Below are 24,009 nucleotides of genomic sequence, written 5' to 3' on the forward strand. Positions count from 1 at the left end.
GTATTCCCCCATTCTTTATTTAAAACGGATGACTGGATGACAGAAATTCGGTGCTGCTGTCTGGAAGAAACTGAAAAACAAATCAGGAAAAACAAACATTGAAAACTCTGTCTGGAGAATAAACCTTGACAAAAAAAAGAGCAAGAGATGCAGCTGAGTGGTGAGCTATTGGAGGACAGGGGCTGGAATTTCTTGTTTCTTGTCCTCCTTCCCTCATCATCCTCCCAGTAATGTTATGGTACCCATGCAAAGACCACTACAGTCACCTGAAGAATATGGCGAAGATGGTAATAAGTTAGCTCTACTAGTTCTGAAGGTATTGTTGTGATCTGGTTCCAGTGGCCGCAACAAAAGGGGGATACACCATCACGAGTGTCAGTTGATTTAATGTAATAGATTATCTTTTGTTAAATGAACTGAATATTTAATGTATGGCGTGTGGATGTCATTAGGATCAGTGCCTTATGCATTAGTTAGAGTATGTGTGTGGGTGTAGGTGTTGCATAAAAACAAGAGCAGTAACTAAGGCAACATAACTAAACCGAGCCAGCACAGGTATCTGGAGGGCTGAGCAGATAGCTTCAAACAACATCAGCAGCCGCAAGCAGTCAGAGGAGAGTGAGAGACTGAGCTGTGCTGTGCTGTAGCCCAGACTTAAATAACTTGGGACACCTGAGGGTCTCCTGCAGTAGTAAAGCAAACAGGCAGGTGAATCACACAGCAAAAAACAAATGATACCGGGAGTCATCCCACTGCTTATTATTGTTGCTTGAGGGTGAATTGGGTGAAGCAACAATAAAAATCAGGCAAAACGTACGTGAACAGATGCTCCAGGCACCATTTAAATAATGTAATCTGCCAATTCTAAACATACAGTAAATCATTCTCTTGGGTGCGTTTAATTTTTAGGTACTCGAGGTATTCGCACAGCATTTTTAGCATCTTGAAGAGGAACGGCAGGAGAGGTTTATGAATATATCAGTTTAGCAGAGAAAAGAAGAAGAAAAAACATATTAGCGCCTCTCTAGTGTTGCAAGTAATGCTTATTGTCATTATCAATTGATTTACACACTATAGGTTGTATAGCCTTCACATTGTCAGCAAACAATGAAAAATGCCCATTACAAGTTTCCAAAACCCTTAGAGGCATCTTAAATTGTCTTGTTGTGTCCAACTAACAATCCAAAACACCACAATACTCCGTTTACTTTCACAGGAGACTATGAAAATGAGAATATTCACATTTTAGAAGATGTGCATTTTGTCATTTCCTGCATCAAAAATATATTTAAAGTTCAGTAAACACATCAATGAATTGTTCTTAGCTCTGTTTGTTTCATTATAATAAAACAGCCTAATCTTGAGCAGGCAGTCTGGTTTAGTTATGGAAAATGAACCTGTCTGTGAGTTGCATACAGCTGCAGCTTAAAGTTTTCTTTTGTCCGATGCCTCTTTTCTTCTCCTTTTCCTTCACTTTTAAATTGGACTCCTTTTTCTGTTTTCCCACTCTCTTCATTCTCACTTTGCTATACCTGTCACAACATGCGCCTGTCAATATAAGGAGGACAAGTAGTTTTAAGTATTTGTGTTTGTGTGTATTCTCTCTTTGTTACTCCCCTCACTTACTCTGTCACTTCCCTTTTACAATTACAGGCACATATGCACTCACCTCCGCACTCTTAAAAAACACAGTCACTCTAACTTGGAGGTGGAGCACTTCCTTGTCTTGCCTGTGGGGCTGCAGATGTCTATTGCTTGTGTCTGTTTACCGCTGTCTCTCCTCCCCTCGCCCAATCTGTCCATCCCTCTCTTTCTCCCCCCCTCGCGCTCCTCTCGTCACTCTCTCCATCATCCTGTTTGCCGGGCTCTCTCCCTGCTTTCCCCCTTCACTTTAATTTTGTCTCACCTCCCTCCTTCATCACTGCCTCCCATCTTAACTCATTTGGATTAGACTTCCTTCATGTATCCCTAATCTTCCTATTGTTTCTCCACTCCTCCTCCACCTCCTTCTCTGAGTCTCTCGTTATCGCTCCTCTCTCCTGTCTGCTCCTCTCCTGACAGGTACCATTCTTCACTCTGTTCCTGCTCTGGCTGGCTAGCATTGCATTGTGTGTGTGTGTGTGTGTGTGTGTGTGTATTGAATAGTCTCCTTCTTACTCTCAAACACACTCACACAGATGCAGACATACTGTTCTCAATGATATAATCCTTTGCCCATTAGAGGAGTTCAGGTTTGGATAGAGGTGTATTTCAAAACAAATATAAGGCAAACACACACACACACAAACACACACACACTCTCTACACTGTACTAAATTTCTGCTGCCAGGAGTGTGGAGTCATGCAGGACCACTTAGTAAGAGATGAACATTAGTGAATGTGGGAAAGATGGACATTAGCTATAAAAAGAAAGGAGTGTGAGAGAGGAAAAGGAACTCGAACGTATTAAGAACAGAAAGAGCTGTTGGAGGTGCACAAGGGGTGAAATGGGTCTTGGGTGTTAAGTGTGATAATAGGAGCCTGCATGAGGAGGTACATAAGGTTGCAGATGAGTTTAAGTGGTGGTGAGAGAGAGACACTGAAAGATCAGCGTGCCAAGTACTGCTGCACAACATTACTAAAAGTGGAGAGGCATTTGATGTTTCCAGTTATTTAAATGCGAGTTATGTCATGGGATTAGTAAAGTGTGGAAATGAAAAATGTTGACAGTTTTCTCAGTATTTAGAGTGTTAGAGTGTAATAAAATGCATTTTGAGAGTAGAGGTTACAAGGTATTTTGATCTTATTATTCAGAAATGTCTGGAAGATTGAAAAATATATGTCCAGGATAAATGAGGACAGTTGCTAGCTATACAGTATTTGTTGTCATTTAGTAACTATCAGATCATATCAGATGAATTAGTTTTTAGCCTCTGTAGTGGGGTCGGTTGGTTGGTTGGTTGGTTGGTTGGTTGGTTGGTCCACCACTTTAGTGCCAACTGAAATATGTCAACATTATGTTTGTGGTCTTTAGGGGATGAAGACTTTTCTCTAGAGCCACCATGAGATTGATAGTTAAAATTTAAATGTGTCCAATATTTTGGTTTATGACCAAATACCTGCTAAATTAATAACAATCCTCAGTTCAATAGTTTAGGGCCTCTTTGTATTTACATTATCACTGATAACCAGTAGCATACAAACTTTAACTAGTTCATAAATAAAGCTCACATTTTTCACAACTTTGCTCACCCAATACTACATATGATACAACTTCACAAGTAACTTATGTTGATCTTTCTGCTCACACCATCCTCTCACACATCTCTTAACACTTCTGATACAGGTTACCAAGGCCTTTGTTCTAACACCACCTGCCAATTATCACGTTACCTTCACTGTGGCTCCTGCTGTAACGATCCATTATAGATTTTGCACTTCAACATTAATATATCTTTGGTTTTCTTCACAATAATAATTACAGTTTTACAGAGCCGCTGACATGACTGTTAGACTCTTAGTTGTGTGTCTCTCAACAGTAATGAAATATGGTTCTTAGTTCACTTCAACGAAGCAGATCAGCTGATGTTAAACTCAATAAATGAATACTTCTTTTTGCCACTCCAAAAATGAAAAGTGTTTCTGTTGTTGAGAGAAAAAAAACTAAATGGAGCATTTTGAAGTCTAAATATACTGAAGTGTGCAGACGTGAACTGTATTGACACTGTTGTATCAGTTAAGACTGACTCAAGCAAGTCTGAGCTTAGCCGCACAAAAGAACAGAGGAAATCAGATTTTTTTTTTCTAGCCCGGCGTGACCAGGATGTAATTTACCTCACTCCCCATCTAAAAATATAGAAAAAGTCACACATCATATACTCACACACAGTTGGAAATGAGATTTTCTTTTCCTGTGTGTGAAGCATCCATAGAAAGTTGGAGGTGGTGATTCATCAACAGTGATCGATAATGAGAGCAACAATCTCGCTGACAGTGATGTTACTGTGGAGAAAAAAAAAATTGGCAAAGGGATGAGGAACAGAAGAAAGGTGTTTCATGAAAAAAAAGTAGAGTCAACGGCTTGGCTTTTAGTGTGAAGACAGAAGATGGTTGGGAGAAGTGAGAGAGGTAGAGCAACACGAGTGATTCATGAAGACAGATAATAAAGAGAAGAGAAACCATTCTTTATTTTCCTGTAAGAAAAAATTAGAAAAATGCAGTCGGGGAAAAAGAGACAGAGGAACAATGGAGAAAGAGGTGAAGGTAGACAAGTAATGCACAGTCATGCTTACGTGTGTTTAGATAGATTTCGAGTAACCAGGCACTGAGCTTTTGTTCCACAGCTATGCTAAGTTAATGGCCTCTCAAGGGACGTAAACAGCCCATTCAAATCTCTTAAGCTTTTCTGTAAACAGTCATTCTGTAAAAGCAATGTATCATTATCTCCTCTATTCACAAACACAATCAAACTGAGCTGTAGGTGTTGCAGCTGGGAAGTGCTACAGGGAAGTGCACAGTTGTTCCACTCAGCGGGAAGCATGTCTTTCTTCCATTTTGCTGGGAAAAGCCCTGGTTTCCTTGCAGGCTTCCTTTGTAAATTTACACAACTGGTGACAGACTATAACAGGCATTGTGGGCAGATGCACTGTAATTATCATAACTGGTCACTGATGTCCTTCATGACAGTCAGATGCCGCCTCACTGATTGTGTTCCTCATTAAATGTCTTCCTGTAGATTCAAAACTGACCAAAATTACTAAGCTGGTGTAAAATGAGCTTTGTTTCCCACCATGCCAGAAGCTGGCTTCAGGGGCGACAATCAGTCTATCTGTTACAGTCTACCATATCTCAACAATTATATGGATAGATTGACATGACATTTGGTACAGATATCTATTGTAGTGTCATTTCCCTGACTATAGTGCAAAACAGGTCAATTTTATCCTATAAAATATCTCAACATCTACTTGAAGGATTGGCACAAAATTCAGACATACAGTAGGTTTGGTTCCCATGTGATGAATTCTAATGACTTTTGTGTTTCTTGAACTTTTCCTTTAGTACCACCTTGATGTTGTGTTTTTAAGTGAAATTTGTCTACAGCTATTGAATGGATCAGCGTGTTAGCATACAGCTCATACAGTAGCACCACTGTGTGTAGCCTCACAGAGTACTAGCATGGCTCTTGTTTAGTGTAAGCCTACATTATAAATTTAAGGTGTAGAGTTGGAAAGAAATGGGCGTTTACCAGGCAGGGAGGGTTTGACAAATGAAGCTATAGAAGTTGAATTATGCATTAAGTGTAGAATCTAGAGGGCTTTTTTGTTTTGTTTCAGCCATACAAGAGACTAAAATTGATTATCTTGGGATTTCTTTCTTTTGAGGATTTTTAAGTACAATACTAAATTGCAGCAGTGCTCTTCAGATGCAGCATGTTACACTTGGTGATTTTATAACAATTGACAATAATGGATATAGAAAATTCTTTGGAACAGCATTTATCTTAAAGTGTAGCATCGTATCATTAGTACTGCTGTGTTGGCACTGATGAGATAGTCTTGTGATCTCTAGAGACCAAAGACACATACACACACACACACACACACACATATAACACAAGTTGGCCTGAGCTTTTTCAAAGACTAAAGTGATCCCAGAAGCTCAGCTAGCCTCACAAGCAGCAAAGCCCCAGGGAGATGTGGAAATCCCAGAGCGATGTTTGCACTTGAGTACATGTGTGTGCATCATGTCTAACTCTGGATAATTTGGCATCACATCTCTTAAGCAGGTGTCATGTTCTTTTTTGGGGGAATTCTTTGGGGAATGTCAACTTGATCTATATTTGTTCACCCATTCTCTCCTTTTATTTTTTTTTTCACTCTTGCCATAAGATATCAGCAGAATGCACTAATTGCCACAAAAATAGGCATCTTGTTGAGCGCAGGCCCAGTCTTTGTTCTCTGCAGTCTTCCAGCTGTTCAAACTGGGTTGGGCTCAAAAACAGGATCTGTTGGTTGGGACCAAAAATGTAAGAGTAGCTTTAGGCTTCAAAGACGCTGGGTCCTGAGATGAGAGACTGAATGTTTTCATGCCATATTTTTCTCCTCCCTGTATTCACCTTTTGCTTTTTTCCGTTATTTTATAATGAAACCTGCAGGATCGAGCACTAGTACAAAAGAGTGTCTGTGTGAGAGTCAAAGTTACCCAAAGGTGGTTGTCAGGTTCTTTTATTGTTGGTGGGTCACATTAATTGACCCCTCTGTCTCTTAAATGGTCCAAGTACCAAATAGAAGTGAACAGGAAGCCTTAAATCTGTGTCTCTATTCATTATGATAGAGGATAGAGGATATTTGCATCAGTGTCCTGTTACCAGTCAAAAAAGACTCCACTTATCACCATTATGCAAATAGGGAATGCTATTACCATAATGACATACCATTATAAATAATGTAAGAATGAATACATGTGATTTTAATGAATATTTCTCTCACTCTTTCTTCTTCCCTCTTCATTTTCAGGTTCATTCTGTTTTCAAAAACCTGTATAGTTTAGTTCATGGCTGCCAAATCTAATGATTTAGGAGACTGTATAGATGTAAACATCTTTTCATTTCTCATTCTGCTCTCCCAGCCCCCCCTTTTCTCTGGGTCACTCGGTACTTAATCTTCAGAGACAGCATCTTCATTAAAACAAAGACTCTGTCACCACTTCTCTCTTTTGGAAAAATCATTGTAGATGTTTATTCCTACCTGGACAGGAAACCACATCATTATTCAGAGAAAAATAGCGCAGTCTGACAGACAACTGCAACCACTTATATTAAAAAGAGAAAAAAAGCTTTGGAAAACTACAATATTACCCTGTATATATTCACTGTGTTTTTTTCTGTACAGTGATGATGTTTGTCAGATCAACAGGCGGGTGGTCACATACCAGAGAGAAATAATAGCACCGCTCCTCATCCTAAGCATACTGAGATATCATGTGTACTCTAATATCTTGTGTGGTGAAATAGAAATACCTCACTGTGGGCTGACTTGAGATAGTTTTAAGTCTTTCCCTCACTAAAAATGGCTTTAACATTGACAGTAACACATTTGCTCGGTACTCACAGTTCTTTTTTTCCTCTCTTAGGTGACTCCATCATCAAAGATCGTGGGCGACTTGGCTCAGTTCATGGTGCAGAACAGCCTGACCAGGGCTGAGGTGGAGGAGAGAGCAGATGAGTTGTCCTTCCCTCTGTCTGTGGTGGAATTCCTGCAGGGATACATTGGAATACCACATGGAGGATTCCCAGAGCCGCTGAGATCTAAGGTACTGTACTGTATGTTGTCCTGTTAACACACTTTCACACACGCAACTTTTTCCTCCTGTGATTTAATTTCTCACATTGATTTTTGAGGATTTCTTAGACAATATAAAGAAAAATATTCAGTTTGAACTGTTGTATTTCTAAAGTAAGTTAAAGATTAGTGTAACATACACCTACATCTACAACGGTAAATACAAAAGTTAGTCATTTAACACTCTGATAATCATTTAGAGCACAAAAGCCAAGTCTTCACAATATGTTAATCGTGCTGTCTTCCATTTGTACTTTTTATGCAGCTTACACATAACAAACACACAGGAGAGCCCATTTAAAAGTACATGTGTATGTACAAGTACACACACACACACACAGATTCTGTCATATGCTTCATTACACCTGACAGGTGCAAGTCCCCAGGAGGACATTAAAACAGTGGAAAAAACTGTGATGCTGATCTGTCCTCTCATCTTCTCTCTGTGTTTTTTTTACCTCCGTCTGCTTTTCCTGTCTCCTCCTCCACCTCACGGCTGCAAAGAGCCTGGGAGAGACTCTCATGTGCATCAAGGGCTAGCAGCTTGAAGCCTCTTTAGGAGAGCAACACATGCATGAATGAAGGCAAATTTGTCACATTCTTCCAAAAACCTACTGAAACTTTACTTTTTATTCTATTTTTATCAAGTAAGATCATCATTTTTCCCTCATTGATGTCCACATATGTTTTGTTATGTTTTATCATTGAGCTGCCTGGTGCCTAAATTGTGTTAGACCCTCTTTATGTTACCATCTGTGGCTCAGAACTTTGCAACTTTAGTGCATTTGCAAACATTTCTGAAGAGCCCGTAATTCTTTCAAAAGCTGTAAGATAATTTAATTCATCATCAGTTTTGTCTCTTTTTTTCGTGAACTGGATTTAGCTAATGCTCAATTCCTCTTCATTCAATCTGTCCTTCATCCATTCATGCCATATGTTTATGCCTATATATCCCCCACAGATACCTTTTCTTCCTCACATCATTCCTCCTCTTTGTTTACCTGCCTGTAAAAGTAACTCGTGCCATCCTGTCGTCTCCTCTCCTATCAATTCACCCTTTCTCTTGCTGTCTCCCTCCTGTGGTGTACAGTTGGTAGATTATATGATCAAATGTTTGTCATATACAGCGATACCTTTCCAGGCAGTTCCACCTTTCATAGTCACAGTGATTTCTCAGTTTTGACAGACACTATTCAACCCTCTGTCGGCTACCTCTCTATTAGTGTCTCTGCATCTTTCTCCTGTAGCTCAAAAATGTGACATGGGAGTCCACTCCTGTTAAATAAATAAGACATGGGTCTGCTTTGGTGGTTGTCTGAATCATCAAGTTTTCCCATTTCTGCCACTCATCCTCACTCAGTACAGGCATCCTTTTTGAGCATACATGAATGCAAACATCTACATTTTTGGCCTTTCGTTTGATTTCCTCCCCCATCTTTTATGTATTTCACATTTCCTGTGCAGCTCAGTCAGCTCGTACCATTCATTAAGCCTATAAACAATGCATTATAGTGTTGGCAGTAAATCTCAGAAAAAAAGTCAAGAATCTCTACTATGAACATTCAAACCATGACCACAATAACTCTGTGTGCAAGAGGGACAGTCTACCCTTGATATTTAACACACACTTTGGCTTTTTTACACACAGAAGAAGCAGCACTCAGAGTTCAGTTTAGGTTCAAACCAATTTTGAGATTTTTTTCATTTATGTGCTCATTGCCTGCGTTCACATGCAAGCTGCAAGTCTGAGGTAAATCTGATAAATCCTCACTGTCACTGCATATATTAGGGTACATTTGGAGCATGAATCAAAATAATTGGTGTCAAAACAAGTTAAAGTTGTTTGAAGGGAGGAAAGTAAAACATTATTTTATTAAATTACTTTACTGAAACAGCTTTCGCTTCGTAAGTAAGTGCCTCATCACAGTCGTTGACCATCATTTAGCACTGCTTCACTTCATCTCTTCATCTTACTGTCCTGTTGGAGTGTTTGTGCGTGTATTTTTATATTATTTCAAGTTTTTCCATTAGCCTATGAGTTAGTAGCTATACGTCTTCTTGGCACGCAACGTAAGATATAATCATCCCTATGTGCTGTAGCTTAAGGGTTTTATACATGCAATCAGCATGTTAGGAGTAATGTTTTTTTAATGAGGCTTTGGTGGCATTAATTAGTTAGTGAGCAGTCGCTCTAGCATTATATCACATGCTCTCACATGCATTCAAAATTGTATGCATATAGAAACCTTTTAAGGCACCAAGTGGTATTTGAGGCGTTTCCATATCTTAGTTCTGTCACGCTCAGTTCATTTGCAGTGTGGGCGGACAGAGAGAATGGACAAGGGAGAGGAAAACATGAAAGATAGGAGGGCAACGCAGAGAAAAAGGGGAGATGGTGGGTGGGTGGATGAATGGGGGGATGGAGATAGAGAGAGGGAATAAGGAGCCTGTCAGAAAGAAAACCAATTCAAGAAACAAGATTATTGTAAAATACAGCACATCCCTCAGAGCGCTGCACTCAAAAAGAAAGGAAAAGAACAAGTCATTGACAGTAAAAAAGAGAGTGGGAGTGTTGTGTGGAGTGGTTGTAAGAGAAATGAGGAGCAAAGCAAATAACCTTGAAGGAAGACTTTGTCTTTGCTTCATTTGTTAATGCAGTCTCACTCTCACTCACACACACACACATAGTCTGTATCCCACACTTAAATAATCAAGCAGTTTAGGTGTAAGACATCCTCAGAGGACACAATGTTAATGAGCAGGGGCTCCAATGGGCCTGCCATCTTTGAAGTGTCTTTCTCTTGCACACACAAATGAGTCAGCTATCTTTGAACTGTTAGCTCTGTGACTAATAGCATTGCACTGGGCCCTTTGTCTGGAGATTTCCACAAGGCACACACACATGCACTCAAAAATGTGGTGATATTTTTCACATACACAAATACAGTGAAGACGTGAAACACACACTAACTGGAATACAGCAACACACACACATTCATAAACATAATATGGATATATGCACAAATATGCACAGTACGTACGCACACAGGAGACACACAATCAATTGAATTTTTAATGTGACAGACAGGTGTTATGCTTGAAGTGTAAATGAATGAAAGTCCACCTCAAGATTACCAATACAGTAGTTAACACATTAGCTCAGGTGATGCTTCTTTATACCTGAATGAAGCTAAGATAAACAAAGACTCACTCTCAGGTAGGTGGCTCATAAAGCTTTGCCATGAGCTTATGTTGTTTGTATATTTTGCTGGAGCGTTGAAGCAGACTAAATAGGCTAATTGTATGGTAATTTCTGCAACTTCCCTTCACTCCTGCTGGGCCTGTGCAGGCTCTATGCTGTCACAAGCAAATAAGAAACAAGGAGAAATAAAAACAAAGAAAACAAAAACAGAACTGGGATTGCACGCCGTTACAGCGACCTTTAGGCCAAATGCTTCTTTTTTTTTGACATAATCTGTTCACCAGACATTTTTGGTGTCGTCAGATCGATGTCTCTACAAGTTGTCCGATACCAAAAACTGTGTAGGCAGATAAAATGTCATCTCATTAGTCATAAAGCAGCCTCCACTCTCCATCATTATTCTTTCTTTTCATCCTTTCTTTCTCTCTTCCTGTCTGTTTCTAAGAAGGAATGAAGATGATGTGTCGTGCATGTGGCGACACTGCAGGCTTCTGTGATGGGCTGAAGGGTCTTACTGGATAGAAAAATCTGAATTGAGAGAATAGGAATGATAGAGGGCATGAAAGTGGAAATCACTGCAGAGCTTGACACAACTGTGGTGCCACTTTTATGCAAATTCAGAGATGACTTGCCTTAACAAGTTTTATATTCTCTGCAATCTTTCTCTATCCCTCAAAACATCTCCCCATTTGTCTTTATCCTCCTCCTCCTCCTTCTCACCTAAAGAGTCTCTGTCACTTCAATGCTTCAACAAGTTGAAGCTTTTATCCAGATGTATGGTTGTGAAGTTCACTGTGAAGGTTTTACCAGCACTTTATACCACATGCACCAGGGTCTCATGGGGACATTAAGAGTGGGAAAACATTTTTGAAAGACTATAAAACTATGAATAAACTTTAATGTTTGTTTCTCTCTCCTGTCATGCATCATAACTCCCTCCTTTTCTCTCGCACGTCTTTAGTCGTGTCTCTTCTTGCTTCATCTACCTCCATACTGACCTATTTTCTCTTAACCTCCCTCCTTAGGTGCTGAAGTCCCTCCCCCGTATTGAGGGCCGTCCTGGCGCCTCTCTGCCACCTATGGACTTCAAGGCCCTGGAGGAGGGGCTCCGAGCCAGTCACGGTGATGACATCACCCCAGAAGATGTGATGTCAGCAGCCATGTACCCCAAGGTGTTCCAGGAATTTAAAGATTTTACTTGTGAGTAAGCAGACGTGATAAATGTCTTTGTATCTAGATATACAAAATTGTATAATTGGAATCAATAAATAGTTATAATAAATGTGTGTGTGTGTGTGTGTGTGTGTGTGTGTGTGTGTGTGTGTGTGTGTGTGTGTGTGTGTGTGTGTGTGTGTGTGTGTGTGTGTGTGTGTGTGTGTGTGTGTGTGTGTGTGTGTGTTTTCATCAAATTGAATTTGTTAAATTGAACAAGCCTGGGTTCATGACGTGTGGTCTTGTTATCATGCACTCTCTCTATCTTTCTCATTTGTAATATTAGTGGGGCTTGAAATTAGCACCAGCAAACATTCAGTCAGGAACACTTATTATAAAGTTCAACCATTAGGTAGACATCTTTTTAATTGTTATATTTGGCATAAAGGAAACCAGTCACATGCTTTAGATTCAGAGGAGACTGCATTTGAACCCTGAGGGGGTAACAACACACAGCCCTCACCTAACACTGAGATGAGCAGACGTATAATTAAGACACCAGAACAGGAAGGACTGGTGCTAGAGAGTGAAATTAGCAGTAAGTGCAGTTTGAAGCAGGTATATGAGTTTGTAGTGGATGGTCAGCAGCAGTATAAAGCAGGAGAGGAACAAAACTGTTTAATAAGTTCCCTGATAGAGGAGCTGAGTTTAACTAGAGGCTGTGTAAAGCAGCTACAGTAACATTCAGATTCCAGGATTAACATAAGTTTAATTACTTAAATTTAATCACTGCTTTGAAATGCAGAGAAGTTGGCTTCAAACTGGTCAGTGCTTTTTCATGAGCATCTTTAATAATGTGAGCATCTTTAATAAGACTAGACTGTCCACACCTCTGAACCTCATCTCACTACACAGTCATCTCTAATTCCATCATCCGCTGCAATTAAAATGATAATCACAAAACTGTGCTTTTGATAATAATGTCACCTCTCTATCTGCAGCTAACTTTGGACCAGTGGACTGTCTCAGCACCAGGCTGTTCCTGGATGGACCCAAGATTGCTGAGGAATTTGAGGTACCTAACTAAATACCGTACACACATTATTTGCTTAAAATATTTCAAAAATAATGTCTAATGTTAAGGAATGAGTGAAGCTGATTAGGCACTGTATTAACAGTTCAGCTCAGACAGTTATCAGAGAATCTTTACACTCCCACACTGTATCGGTAATGATGTAAAATAAAGTTTTAGTGTTGAATACCCTGAACTCTGCTAAGTTACAAAAGAAGTAGACAATAAAGAATCTGTCGCTAAGGTGTATGACTGCAGCACAATAATACTATAATAATAGAAGTAATTATTCATTGAATTCATTTTCTTTAATTGATTCTGATAAAAATGAAATTCCATAATGAACAGACTTTGTCAGCAGGAAATCATTTTTCCATCACTGCAGATGGCTGAGGTTTGGTGCAGTCACAGTGAAGTGCTGATAGCACAGTGGAGAGGACAGAGATATTAACTCTTTATCAAGGGAACTACAAACAGTATTTCTGATCCCTCAGGCCACCAGATTGGCCTTCCTGCACAGAAATAACAGATTAATTTTGTCGTATGATGTTTGAGAACTGTCCACTGAGGGGCCCATACGTATCGCACACCAAAGACACCAAAGATATAACTGTTACTGATTTCAAACACTAGTACAGTCCGTTTATTCTCCAATAGGGAAGCAGTTGGACATGTAGTTGGATGAAGGAATAAACATGCAAACAAATGAATGGTGTATAGGCTTAGTAAAATACAATAATTGACTGGAACCTTTAACTGCAAAGCCACAAAATCTGAAACTGAATCACTTCAGGGGTGTATTGACAGCTAGGTAGCAATGCTTTTCCTGTCACCTCTACAATATTACATAAGAAAAATCATTTGGCTGGAAATTGGTTTTAACACGCACGAACATACAGTCAGCAGAAATATCAAAGTTTCTCTGCATACAGAGTACAGTTTGAAGATGCAGTTTTTTATCCAGAAAGTGCAGTACAAACACAGAATATTTCAGGAGAATGACAGCAGTAACTACTTTGATGAGCAGAACTAAAGTGATTGTTCAAGTCCAGAGTGAAGAGTGAATTCCAAAAGAAATTGTTGAAACTAGTGACAGTAATCTTTGCAGCAGATGTCAGAATCAGACATCAGATCAAAGAAACATTTTTCTTTGCTACTGAGCATGATGTCAGAAGAGTCTGTCACTCAATATGTCATCACCAAAAAAAAGAAATTTCTTGGTACGATATTCCAAACTTTTAAACAGCTTACTAAAAATCTACCTTTTTCTAAGTTTGACTTTTGGTTATGAAGAGGACGTAGAAAAGGAGTGTTGAAAAAAACGGAATCCAGTATTCTATAAGATTCCATGAGAAAACGTTGTGTTTCCTTAAGGAGTAAACTCAATCAGACATTACAGACAATTATTACTTGACAGAAGGGACACAAGCACAGCAAGATTTAGTTTATAGTTTTCAGGGGGAAAAACTATGTAGCTGTTGAGCTGGACTTTATTTAGCAGTGCACCTGCTGACATCCATGATGTCAAAAACATATCCAGTCAGGGCTGCAGCACCTGCATTAGGCAGTGGAAAAACTATGATTAGCTAGCATGGACTGTAGTGCTGTTGTGACTGTGTTGCACAAAATACAAAGATAGGAGACCTGATGTACAAAATCTGAAATAAGCCAATGAAAAGTAGAAGAATTAAAAAGAAAAAGGAAGGAAGCTCCCTGTTTAATCTTTAAGTCCAGCTTTGCAAACTGTTAATAATTCCCTAAACTCATGTCATTTTTATCACTGAAAAACCGGTTTACTGTGTCAGCAGTAACGCACCCTGAAATACATTTTCTACCTGTGAAAGCTGTGTGTTCAGTAAATCTGTAACATATCCAGTATTTCACAAAGTCAAACTCTATTATTGCTTTTGTATATTTTCAGTATTTTTTTATGAATTTTAATTGATGAAATTATAATTGAAAATAAAAACAAGAAAGGAAATCTATATTCCCATTGGCTACTTGCTACCTTTCACCATTTTCTCCTTGCCCAGACACTGCAGCATTTATACTCCTCTTTCTACCAGTATTAGTTATAATTATAGTCCCAGTAAAATCACATCATTCATTATAAATCATCTTTTCCCTCCAAAATATTTCAATATTTTCTCTTGATTCTCTCATTATGAGACACACACACACACACATTTTACTGACAGTGATTCAGAGCGGCCACAGGCAACCATGTTTAATTACTGCTTCATTTCACTGCAGCAAAATGCTTCCAGGCTGGTGTTAATTGATTTTTATATTATGAGGGACACGAGGAGCACCACCACTCTGCTGCTGTATTATTATCATCAAAGAATCCAGGGCTGCATTGATTGGGCAGATATATTATTGACCCCTAGCGGCAGGCAGAGCCCCCTGCCCCTTTTCTTGTCAATCACCCCAGGGTGTGCATCATTTGATACATGTCCATTAGCAGGACTAAAAGGGTAGGAATTGAGAAATCTAGCTGGAGACCCACAGCTGGACCACCAACCATGTAAAATCTTACAAATAAGATGTTTAAGAGCTTCAGCAGAAGGTTTTGTTTTGGTTTGAAGCTACAGTTTGGTGTGTGCTGTGCTGCTCTTTTCAAATGTCTAGATCATGCTAAAATGAATTGAATCCAATGGTCTTGATTTCAAGTCCAAATAGTCCCTATAACATCTTTGTGAAACAGAAGTAAAACACTTCAAGAGCTGCAGTTGTAGAGCAGGTGAGACAGATTTGATTGGTTGATTGCAGTATTGGCTTTCTTCGCAGTGAAATTGATTTCCTAACTGTCCCTTCTTCAAAATCCTAAACCTCATATTTAACCTGTCTTAGCTTTCACTGCTTTTTTTCTCTCTCCAAGTGGAAAACTTGTCATTCAAACATTTCCCAAATGAAGAGCAGATTTTTTTCCCCTCCCCTCAGTACTCAACCTTCTCCTGTTTATCTAATCTCGGATCCGTCAGAACTCTTGTCGTTTTTAGAACATTCAGACAGACATTCGCATTTGTGCTCAACATCAGTCATCTCCACAGAAACAAACTTCCCCCTGTTGTCATGACGATGGGTACTCCCACTAGATCAGGTCCGATTAGCAGAGCCAAGCGAGAGATGGAATGAAAACACGTTAAAAAAAAAAAAAGGTGGCCTGTCACATGCAGCATGAGATATGTTAGTTGTTTTCCTTCTTTCACCATGAAGAATTGTGCTAAGAAGTGCTAAAAGAAGCTTGTGTTAGAAACAATTGATCTCTTGCTCTCGTTGTTTCTCTTCCAATTCAGTTTTATTTGTGATGTTCTTGAAAGGAGAGTCGGATTATGTGTGCTGCTTCATAACGTGGAGGATATTACATTTATTTTTATCATGCTTTGTTGCATTTAACATTATTTGCTTTCAGTCAACTTAGTTATTTGTATAATACTAAACTGTGGGACTGTGTATGAAAACAAGTGCAAAGATGACCTACACAACATGTGGGCACACTGCCTCTGAGACCTTCGTGGGTTTGATTTTTTTTTCAACTTTAATTTATATGAAGGTCCCAAGATGAACTGCAGGTTTAGAACTTACTGCTGTTTCTTCCCACAATGAGAACACACAATTGAATGCCCATTCTCAGGTCTTGTATCCGTATTTAATAGGTTGGGTTATCTCTGTGGAAATATTAATTACCTGGCAATCAAGCACCTCAATCAAAGATGTACTGAAAATGTTAAAACACAGATAAACATCACTGGACAAAATGGACTTTCCATATCTCATGTCATATCTGTGACAGTTTGATTAGAGGGTTGAATATGTTTGAGTCAAGCTGACTGTGAATGGCAGCTGCTGCAACCTTTGAGATGGTTTATCAGAAAAAAATCATTGTAGGGGTGCGGAAGGGTGTCAGCCTGTCTCAGGACTATCAGAAATGGAAATGATTAGGTGCTCATAAGAAGCAAATTTATTTTTGCGCTCATGCGTGGCAACTTTTGCAATGCTGATTGCTTTGTAGAGCTGCAGAACTGTAGGCACTGGTAACGCAGTGAGGAGCCCTGGGGAGAGTAAATAGCACTGAGCTACCAAAGCAATTTGGAGAATTTTTTTAAATTAGATTTTTTTTTTTAGTCAAGGTGATAACACTCACTGAAGTATGCATACCTCACCTTTGTCGTTTGTATTGCAAGTGTGTGTATGGACTAAGCATTTCCTTATAAGAAAAGACAGATTAAGAGAAAATATCAGGGTTTTTCTATAGTATGGCCACTACAAATTCACTAGGAAAAGAAGTAGTTATAGTATGTAGAACCCAAGAGGTAAATCTGTGTTTTTCAGTTAATTTATCTGCACTATTAAATGGATGATAATCATAAGATGAAGCAAAACAAAAGTATTTCAGATGATGATTGTGAGAATTGTTGGCGTTTGGGTTAAATCTGCAAATGTCCATTACAGATGACTCTTGCTGTACTTGAACACACTGTTCACGGTATATTTGGAACAGAAGCTGCTGATGAGCTCTCGGCAGCTAGCTATTATAGTGAAGTGTACAGAGGAATTCTTGATCAAAACAGATTTAAGCACCAAATCTTCCTGAGTGTTGAGCTAGACCTGAAGCCCTTGGTTGTTGATGTTGTGTGAAGTAGATATAAAGGCTTTCACAGTAATCATTTGGTATTGTTTGGCACTTCATTTCAAGCCTGTTTAAATCCAGTACAAGAGCCTTATCAGCCAAATAGTGAGCAGCCAGCTTAGAAGATGTCTGTCTGTGTCGTGAATGTGGTGGGAGCACAATAAATATTTTTTATTTTCATTTTGCTCCATGTGTTTATATATATCATGTTTTTATCTTATGTGGAGATTCAGAGTTTCAGGCTTCTTACAGCGATATTTTCAACCTTCTAGGAGACTCTTAAGTCCCATTAAGTTGAAAACAACTCACTTAGGTCCATGTCCATGAAAGCCCAAATGCATCTGAAGGATATTTAGAGTGCACTCTTTATACACAAATAAACACATGGGTGACAACTCTGCCCATTGCTCACATTCACCCACACAGGCAGAGAAAAACATCGACCTATCTGGCATGTGCTGATGACTCAGTATGGTATTAATTATGCTTGACAGAAATATAAACATAGATTTTCACAAACACGGACCCTGTCATACACACCCTGTCAGTTCTAATATACACGAACACCAACACATAGAGCCCTGCACTCCACAGTGTTCTCATTACTCTGTTACAGGCAGCACAAGTCATTATAAAGTCATAGCGAAGACATGATGTGAAGCATAATGTGAGACTTGTTTTAGTCAGAGACACCATAGCACCAAATGGATAAGCAGTTGAATTTGACACAGAGCTCTGTGCTTAGGGGTACTCCCCAATGAATCACAGCGACATGTGAGGGATATATAGATGAAAAGTCAGCACACACATCATTGACAAGTGGAACATGCAGGCACGTGCATATGGATCTCAAGGGGGGCTTAAGCACCTGCACGTTCGGCCCCCTAGTGAGAAGGTGCCCCTTTTCTGCTGTGTTTTTTTTTTATTTTATTTCTAGTAAATATATTGCTGATATTCTTGCTACATCCAACAATATACTCAGTTTGTTTCAGAGTATAGCTGACAGGGAATTAATATGAGGATATGTTAGTGTTAATAATTAACTGCAAAGTAAAGTGACTGTAGATGTTGGAACTCAGTAGCATGGAACTACCATGCAAAGCAGGTATGGGTACCGTCATGCTTTACGTTGTTTAAGTCAGTTATAAATCATGAAAATGCTTTGCATCTGTATCCCCACAAGCTACAAGATAATAACTATATGACATTCAAGAAATATGTTTTCCATCCTTCTGTAATGAGCAACCAGTATGGTGCATTTATTGTCAGCTATGTTAATCTGAGTTTATAGCATCACATTGATGTCAGTTAACTGTAGTCGGCAGTGATGTTGTCAACAGGTGAATATGTGTATAAGTACAGTGAATGTTAACAGTTTACTTATGTCATTATATATGTAGGTACTTATCTCAGTATTTTTGGAGGGAAGGGATGAAGGAATGTTAACTGTTAAAATCTTTTACAAGCCAGTGTCTAATACACCTTATATAAAGCTCATGTGTTGCTATTTAGAAATGTGGCTTGAATGCACGGTGTATCCCAAGCCTCAGTATTAGGATATGTAAATTATATTAAACTAATCCTTTGGTACATAGTAACAGTATCTTAGCCATACAATATCAGCATCTTATTATCATCTTCAGCCCTTTATTACACAGCTAGTTAACAGAGCACCTCACACCACTGTTCATATCCCTCCATTGGCTCCCAGTTACTGCCCACATCAAAATCAAAACCCTGACACTCATTTACAAAATAGAGCCTAAAATGGCTCCAATCTACCTGAACACCCTCATCTGGGTCTACATTCCCTCCCACTATGCTCTGCCAAGGTGCCTGGTATATAAGCACCAAAATGGGGCCTAGGTGACTAGCTACAATCGTCTGTATATGTCTTTATTATTTGATAGCAAACAGTGGAGATGACAAGAAGTAATGGGAAAGATGGAGCTCCCTGGCAGACTAGAACTGGGAACGTTGTAGTTAAAGCACTTGAGTGGTTTGTTGATGGACACTGTTGTCCCACAGTGATTACACAAAGGACATGGAGGAGCTACTCACAGCAACAAACAAGATAATAGCCTACAGTTAAGCTAGCAGCACTGTGAGGCTGAAGTTAGACACAGTGGTGCTTTGAACACATCTTAGAACGCACATTTCTTTTTTTTAAATTCATTTGTTAATTGACACTAAACATGAAGTACATATGATTTATCCCTAGTTGTATCTCAACCCTAGAGAGATCAGCTGATGAAATGGTTTTGCAAGTATTAATTCAATTATACAAATTAAATTTTAAGCAGATGGCACTTAAGGAAGTCAGTGGATCATCAAAGTGTACTAAAAATCTTACTTGTCCATTTTATATTGACTGTAAAAACAGTAAACTAGGAGAATTAGTATACAGTGCATACTTTGAAAAATGAATATGGAATTGGGACACTGTGTGTCTTTGAGTTTGTATATATTATGCTTTCAGTTGCAGAGGACAGTGACTTTTCTTGTGTTGTCTTTGTGCCTTTATATTCTGATACATATTTTCTATTAAGCCACATTACTACCTTACTTTATTTGGAACTGGATCAAAAATGGAAGCAGCCATTTGAAGCCAACTGTAGAGAGAAAAGGTTCAACCAGGTAGAGTAACAGTATGCAGCGAGAGTGTGAGCTTGTCAGAATAATACAAGCAAAAGTCTTAATACATGTCTGATGTTTTAGATATCGACACAGTGAACTGAAGTTGTCTATTTAGCTCTCTGGCATGCACACACAAGGTAGCGAGACAAAATCAGCTTCAAAAGGTTCATGAATCTTGTGCAACTCTTCAAAGAGGCACATACTGTATTTTTCATGGGAACAGTTGTGAGGGGATGTAGTTGGGGAAAGCAGTTTTGTTTTTTTGCAAAGAACTGCCAGGAGCCCGACAAAGCAGCACTAGCAGGAATGAAGTTCAGTGTAATAGAGGGTGGAGAGAGAAAGATGGAGAGGTTGAGGGAATCAGGGAGAGATGAAGACTGAGTGCCAGAAAGATAGCAAAAGCATGCAAATAGCATGCAAGGTTTTGTTACCAGATACAGGGTGAGGGAAATAGATGAAGAGCAGCAGCACCCAGAGAAATGGAGGTAGAATGAAACTGAGATCAATACATACCTGCAGCAGTATGTATTTTTGTCTTTTCACTGAGACTTAGTTTAGAATATCAATGGAGACGCTGCATTTGAGATGGCAATGTGAGAGGGAGAGAGAAATCTAAAGGATGAAAGGCGTAGGGTCGAGTAAAAGGGGTGGATAGACACTGCAGAGCCAGACGACAGATAAAAGAAAAAGCAGAAAAAGGCTGATGAGGGAAATTAATACCTGCAAGAGAAACAGACAGAGTGGCCACAGAAATAGGTAGCAACATAACAATACTAAATGTAAAGCTGTGACTCATGGGAGGACTGACAAAGAGAAATATTGAAAGTCAGAGACAGGAAGTTGGGCAAATGGAAATGGGGAAAAAATGAGTTTCCGACCGGTGAGACGAGAGATTTGAGGAGAGGCGTGAGATAAATGAAGAAGTACAGTGGCCGGTGTCGAGGGAAAGACTAGCAAGACAGAACTCAGCAGTGACCAGAATTGATATGAGGAGCAGAGAGCCTGTCTGCTGTTGATACGCAGAGAGAGAGAGAGAAAGAGAGAGAGAGTGATGTCTTTGTCTTAAAACAACACATTTACAGGTGGCAGGTAAAGTCCCAGAGTTTACACTTATACTTAAGGCTGGGAAAAAATGAATATCCTCCAGTCTGCTGTTTTATCTCTCTTTTAGCCTTCCCTGTCTCTCTTTATCTCTCAGATTGTCATTCTGTCTATAACACTTCTTCATCTATTTGATGTACAGATTGATATGTCTGGTGAAACGCTTGACTGCTGTAAACACACAGATAGAGATGCAACATGTTTCTTGACTACTCAGAGGTAGCAAGTCAAGCTGCAAAGTACTCACAGTGTATATTACAGGTTGTTACTCTATACAACTTGTGTGTTTGTATCTCTTCCCTCAACACACATTCATTCATTAAGAGTATTTAGTGAATATTATGTCAAATTAAATAGCAAATCAACATTTAGCCTAACCAACTACTGTAATGTCATAAAACTCTCTCTCTCTCTCTCTCTCTCTCTCTTCTCTCTCCTCCTCTCTCTCTCTCTCTCTCTCTCTCTCTCTCTCTCTCTCTCTCTCTCTCTTCTCTCTCTCTCTCTCCTCTCTCTCTCTCTCCTCTCTCTCTCTCTCTCTCTCTCTCTCTCTCTCTCTCTCTCTCTCTCTCTCGACACTCAAGCAGAAGTACCCTCAAAACTGTCCTTGAGTACAGTAGTTGTTGCATTCCACCACTGTTCAAAACATTAGTGTCTGGATAATTGCTGGTAAAAGCAGACAGTGAGTCACTAACATGAAATTAAAAAGCGATTAAAAAAAAAAAAAGTTGGTCATCAGTATAAAATAAAAAATTCTAATAAACACCTGATGCTGCATGATTTGGTAATTTATTAAGGAGAGTAATTGAATTGAGGCTAAGTGATTCCCCTCTCATGAATTGGCAATCTTTCCATATTTCCTGCCACCACCAACAGCATGCTGGGAAACACTCCAGCACACCATGAGGGTGAAAAGAAATAAAGAGGAGGAAACATTGTGCCTGTCTCACTCCACTAACTTCGCGTTCCAATTTCACCAAGCTCTCTCGTCTGTTTTTATTGCTTTAGCTGGACTTGTGAACTAGGCAGCCATGTATTAATTTCAATTTTCAAACGTAATGTAATTTCCTTCTCTGCCTCGTTCTCTCTCTCTCTCTGTCTATCCCACCCTCCCCCTTTGTTTCATCACAGGTGGAGCTGGAAAGAGGAAAGATCCTCCACATCAAGGCGCTGGCACTGGGTGACCTGAACAAGGCTGGCCAGAGAGAGGTCTTCTTTGAGCTGAACGGACAGCTGAGATCTGTGCTGGTTAAAGACACAGTCGCCATGAAGGTACACACATGGGATAGATGGAGTCGACTGACAGGAGGGGGGGGATTGATGGATTTTGGGTAGTGAGAGGGGGAGAATGCTGATGGAAGAAGAGAGCTATAGGCTTGGTAAAATTGATGGATGACTGATAGATGGCATGGTAAACAATAAGCAGAGGGATGGAGCAGGGGATGTTAATCTTGAGGAAATTACATTTTCTGAACTTGGAGATACAGATTTTGATGGTTATTGTTATTCATAGAAATAAGTTGTTGTGAAGGTTGATGGAGGCTCAGCAGGGAGGAATGTTTCAATGGGCGGTTGAATGACTGGGTGGCTGGATGACTGGGATGGAGACTCAACTGGACAGATGAATGCATGAAATCTCTTTTTGTCCCTCCACCCAGGAAATGAAGTTCCACCCCAAGGCTCAGAAGTCCATCAAGGGTCAGGTGGGGGCACCCATGCCTGGAAAGGTCCTGGAGGTCAAAGTGGAAGTTGGATCCAAGGTCAGCTCACTGTTGACCTGCATTTCCCTTTTGAACACTTTTAATGTGATTTGATTACTTTGTGTTAATGTGACTGTTCACTCAAATTTACAAAACATATATAGATTTCCTCTCTGTTACACAGCCATGCACATCATTTTGGTGTTATGAGACATTTTAGTATGGACTTGAATTTATCCTTACAACTGCACTGAGAGCTGGTATCAGATGCCGTTTTTAAACAGTTGTATTCAAGCAGAGTTCTTGTTCATGTTTGATATCTACACTAGAATAGAAAATCTTCAAACCATACCCAGCCCTGCCAGTCTAAGGTTTCTGCCTCCACACTAATACCGTGGAGGTGCAGGGTATTATTTGAAAATTCAATAAAACAATGCAATACCAGAGTTTCAGTACTGACACCAAAAAAATGCCTTTTTGATCAGACAATTTCTAAATCATAAGAGTACAAATCTGAGCCAGTATTTGATGCCAGCTTTCAGTACATGACAGTTTTTGAAACTCAGCTCTGTGGAGACATTTCTATCAATACCATGAAAGAACTGAGGTTCAATATTTTGCCTGAAGGAGGTGGATGGAATTTGACTTATGGTGCTCACAGCATTGAAAATGTATATCTAAAAATATGTAACTGCAGTGTGTCCTCTGAGAAACAATTTTCCATTATTATGGGTAGTCCACAGTAGCAGTTTACATTGGAACTACTTTTTAGGGATGTCCCGATATGACTTTTTCACTTCCGATACGATACCGATATTGTAGCCTTGAGTATTGGCCGATACCGATATCAATACGATACGATATAGGCACGAATCATACATATATTTATTCCTTATTTTGTTGTGTGGAATGTTAGAAAAGGCTTGATAAAGTGATGTTACTGTTACTGTTACTGATGTTGTAGTGATATAACAGAAAACAATAGTCAGCAACAGTAGGTATAGGAAAAACTGACCCATTTATTATTAACCAATTGGTTACATAAATTTTAACCTTCAACATAAATAAAAGAGTATTACCTCAACAAATCCAATAAAAACTAAATGTTATATTTAAAGTGCAAAATAACCACTGGTTACCAACATCATTATACAATTGAATAGAATAAATTAAATTTTAAAGTGCAAACAATT

At 39.3% G+C, this 24,009-nt stretch overlaps 1 protein-coding gene across 1 annotated transcript in view; it reads left to right on the plus strand.

Moving 5' to 3' along the window:
• The window catches only part of LOC128383301 (pyruvate carboxylase, mitochondrial-like), a 287,146-nt gene that overhangs the window by 258,728 nt on the left and 4,409 nt on the right, over positions 1 to 24,009 (plus strand). Inside the window, exons 22-26 of the mRNA XM_053342914.1 lie at positions 7,114 to 7,293; positions 11,550 to 11,724; positions 12,678 to 12,751; positions 22,248 to 22,388; positions 22,775 to 22,876. Coding sequence (XP_053198889.1) covers positions 7,114 to 7,293; positions 11,550 to 11,724; positions 12,678 to 12,751; positions 22,248 to 22,388; positions 22,775 to 22,876 — 672 coding nt within the window. The remainder of the gene's footprint in view (positions 1 to 7,113; positions 7,294 to 11,549; positions 11,725 to 12,677; positions 12,752 to 22,247; positions 22,389 to 22,774; positions 22,877 to 24,009) is intronic.

This window comes from Scomber japonicus, chromosome 22, assembly GCF_027409825.1.
Source record: "Scomber japonicus isolate fScoJap1 chromosome 22, fScoJap1.pri, whole genome shotgun sequence".
NCBI classification, from domain to species: Eukaryota; Metazoa; Chordata; class Actinopteri; order Scombriformes; family Scombridae; genus Scomber; species Scomber japonicus.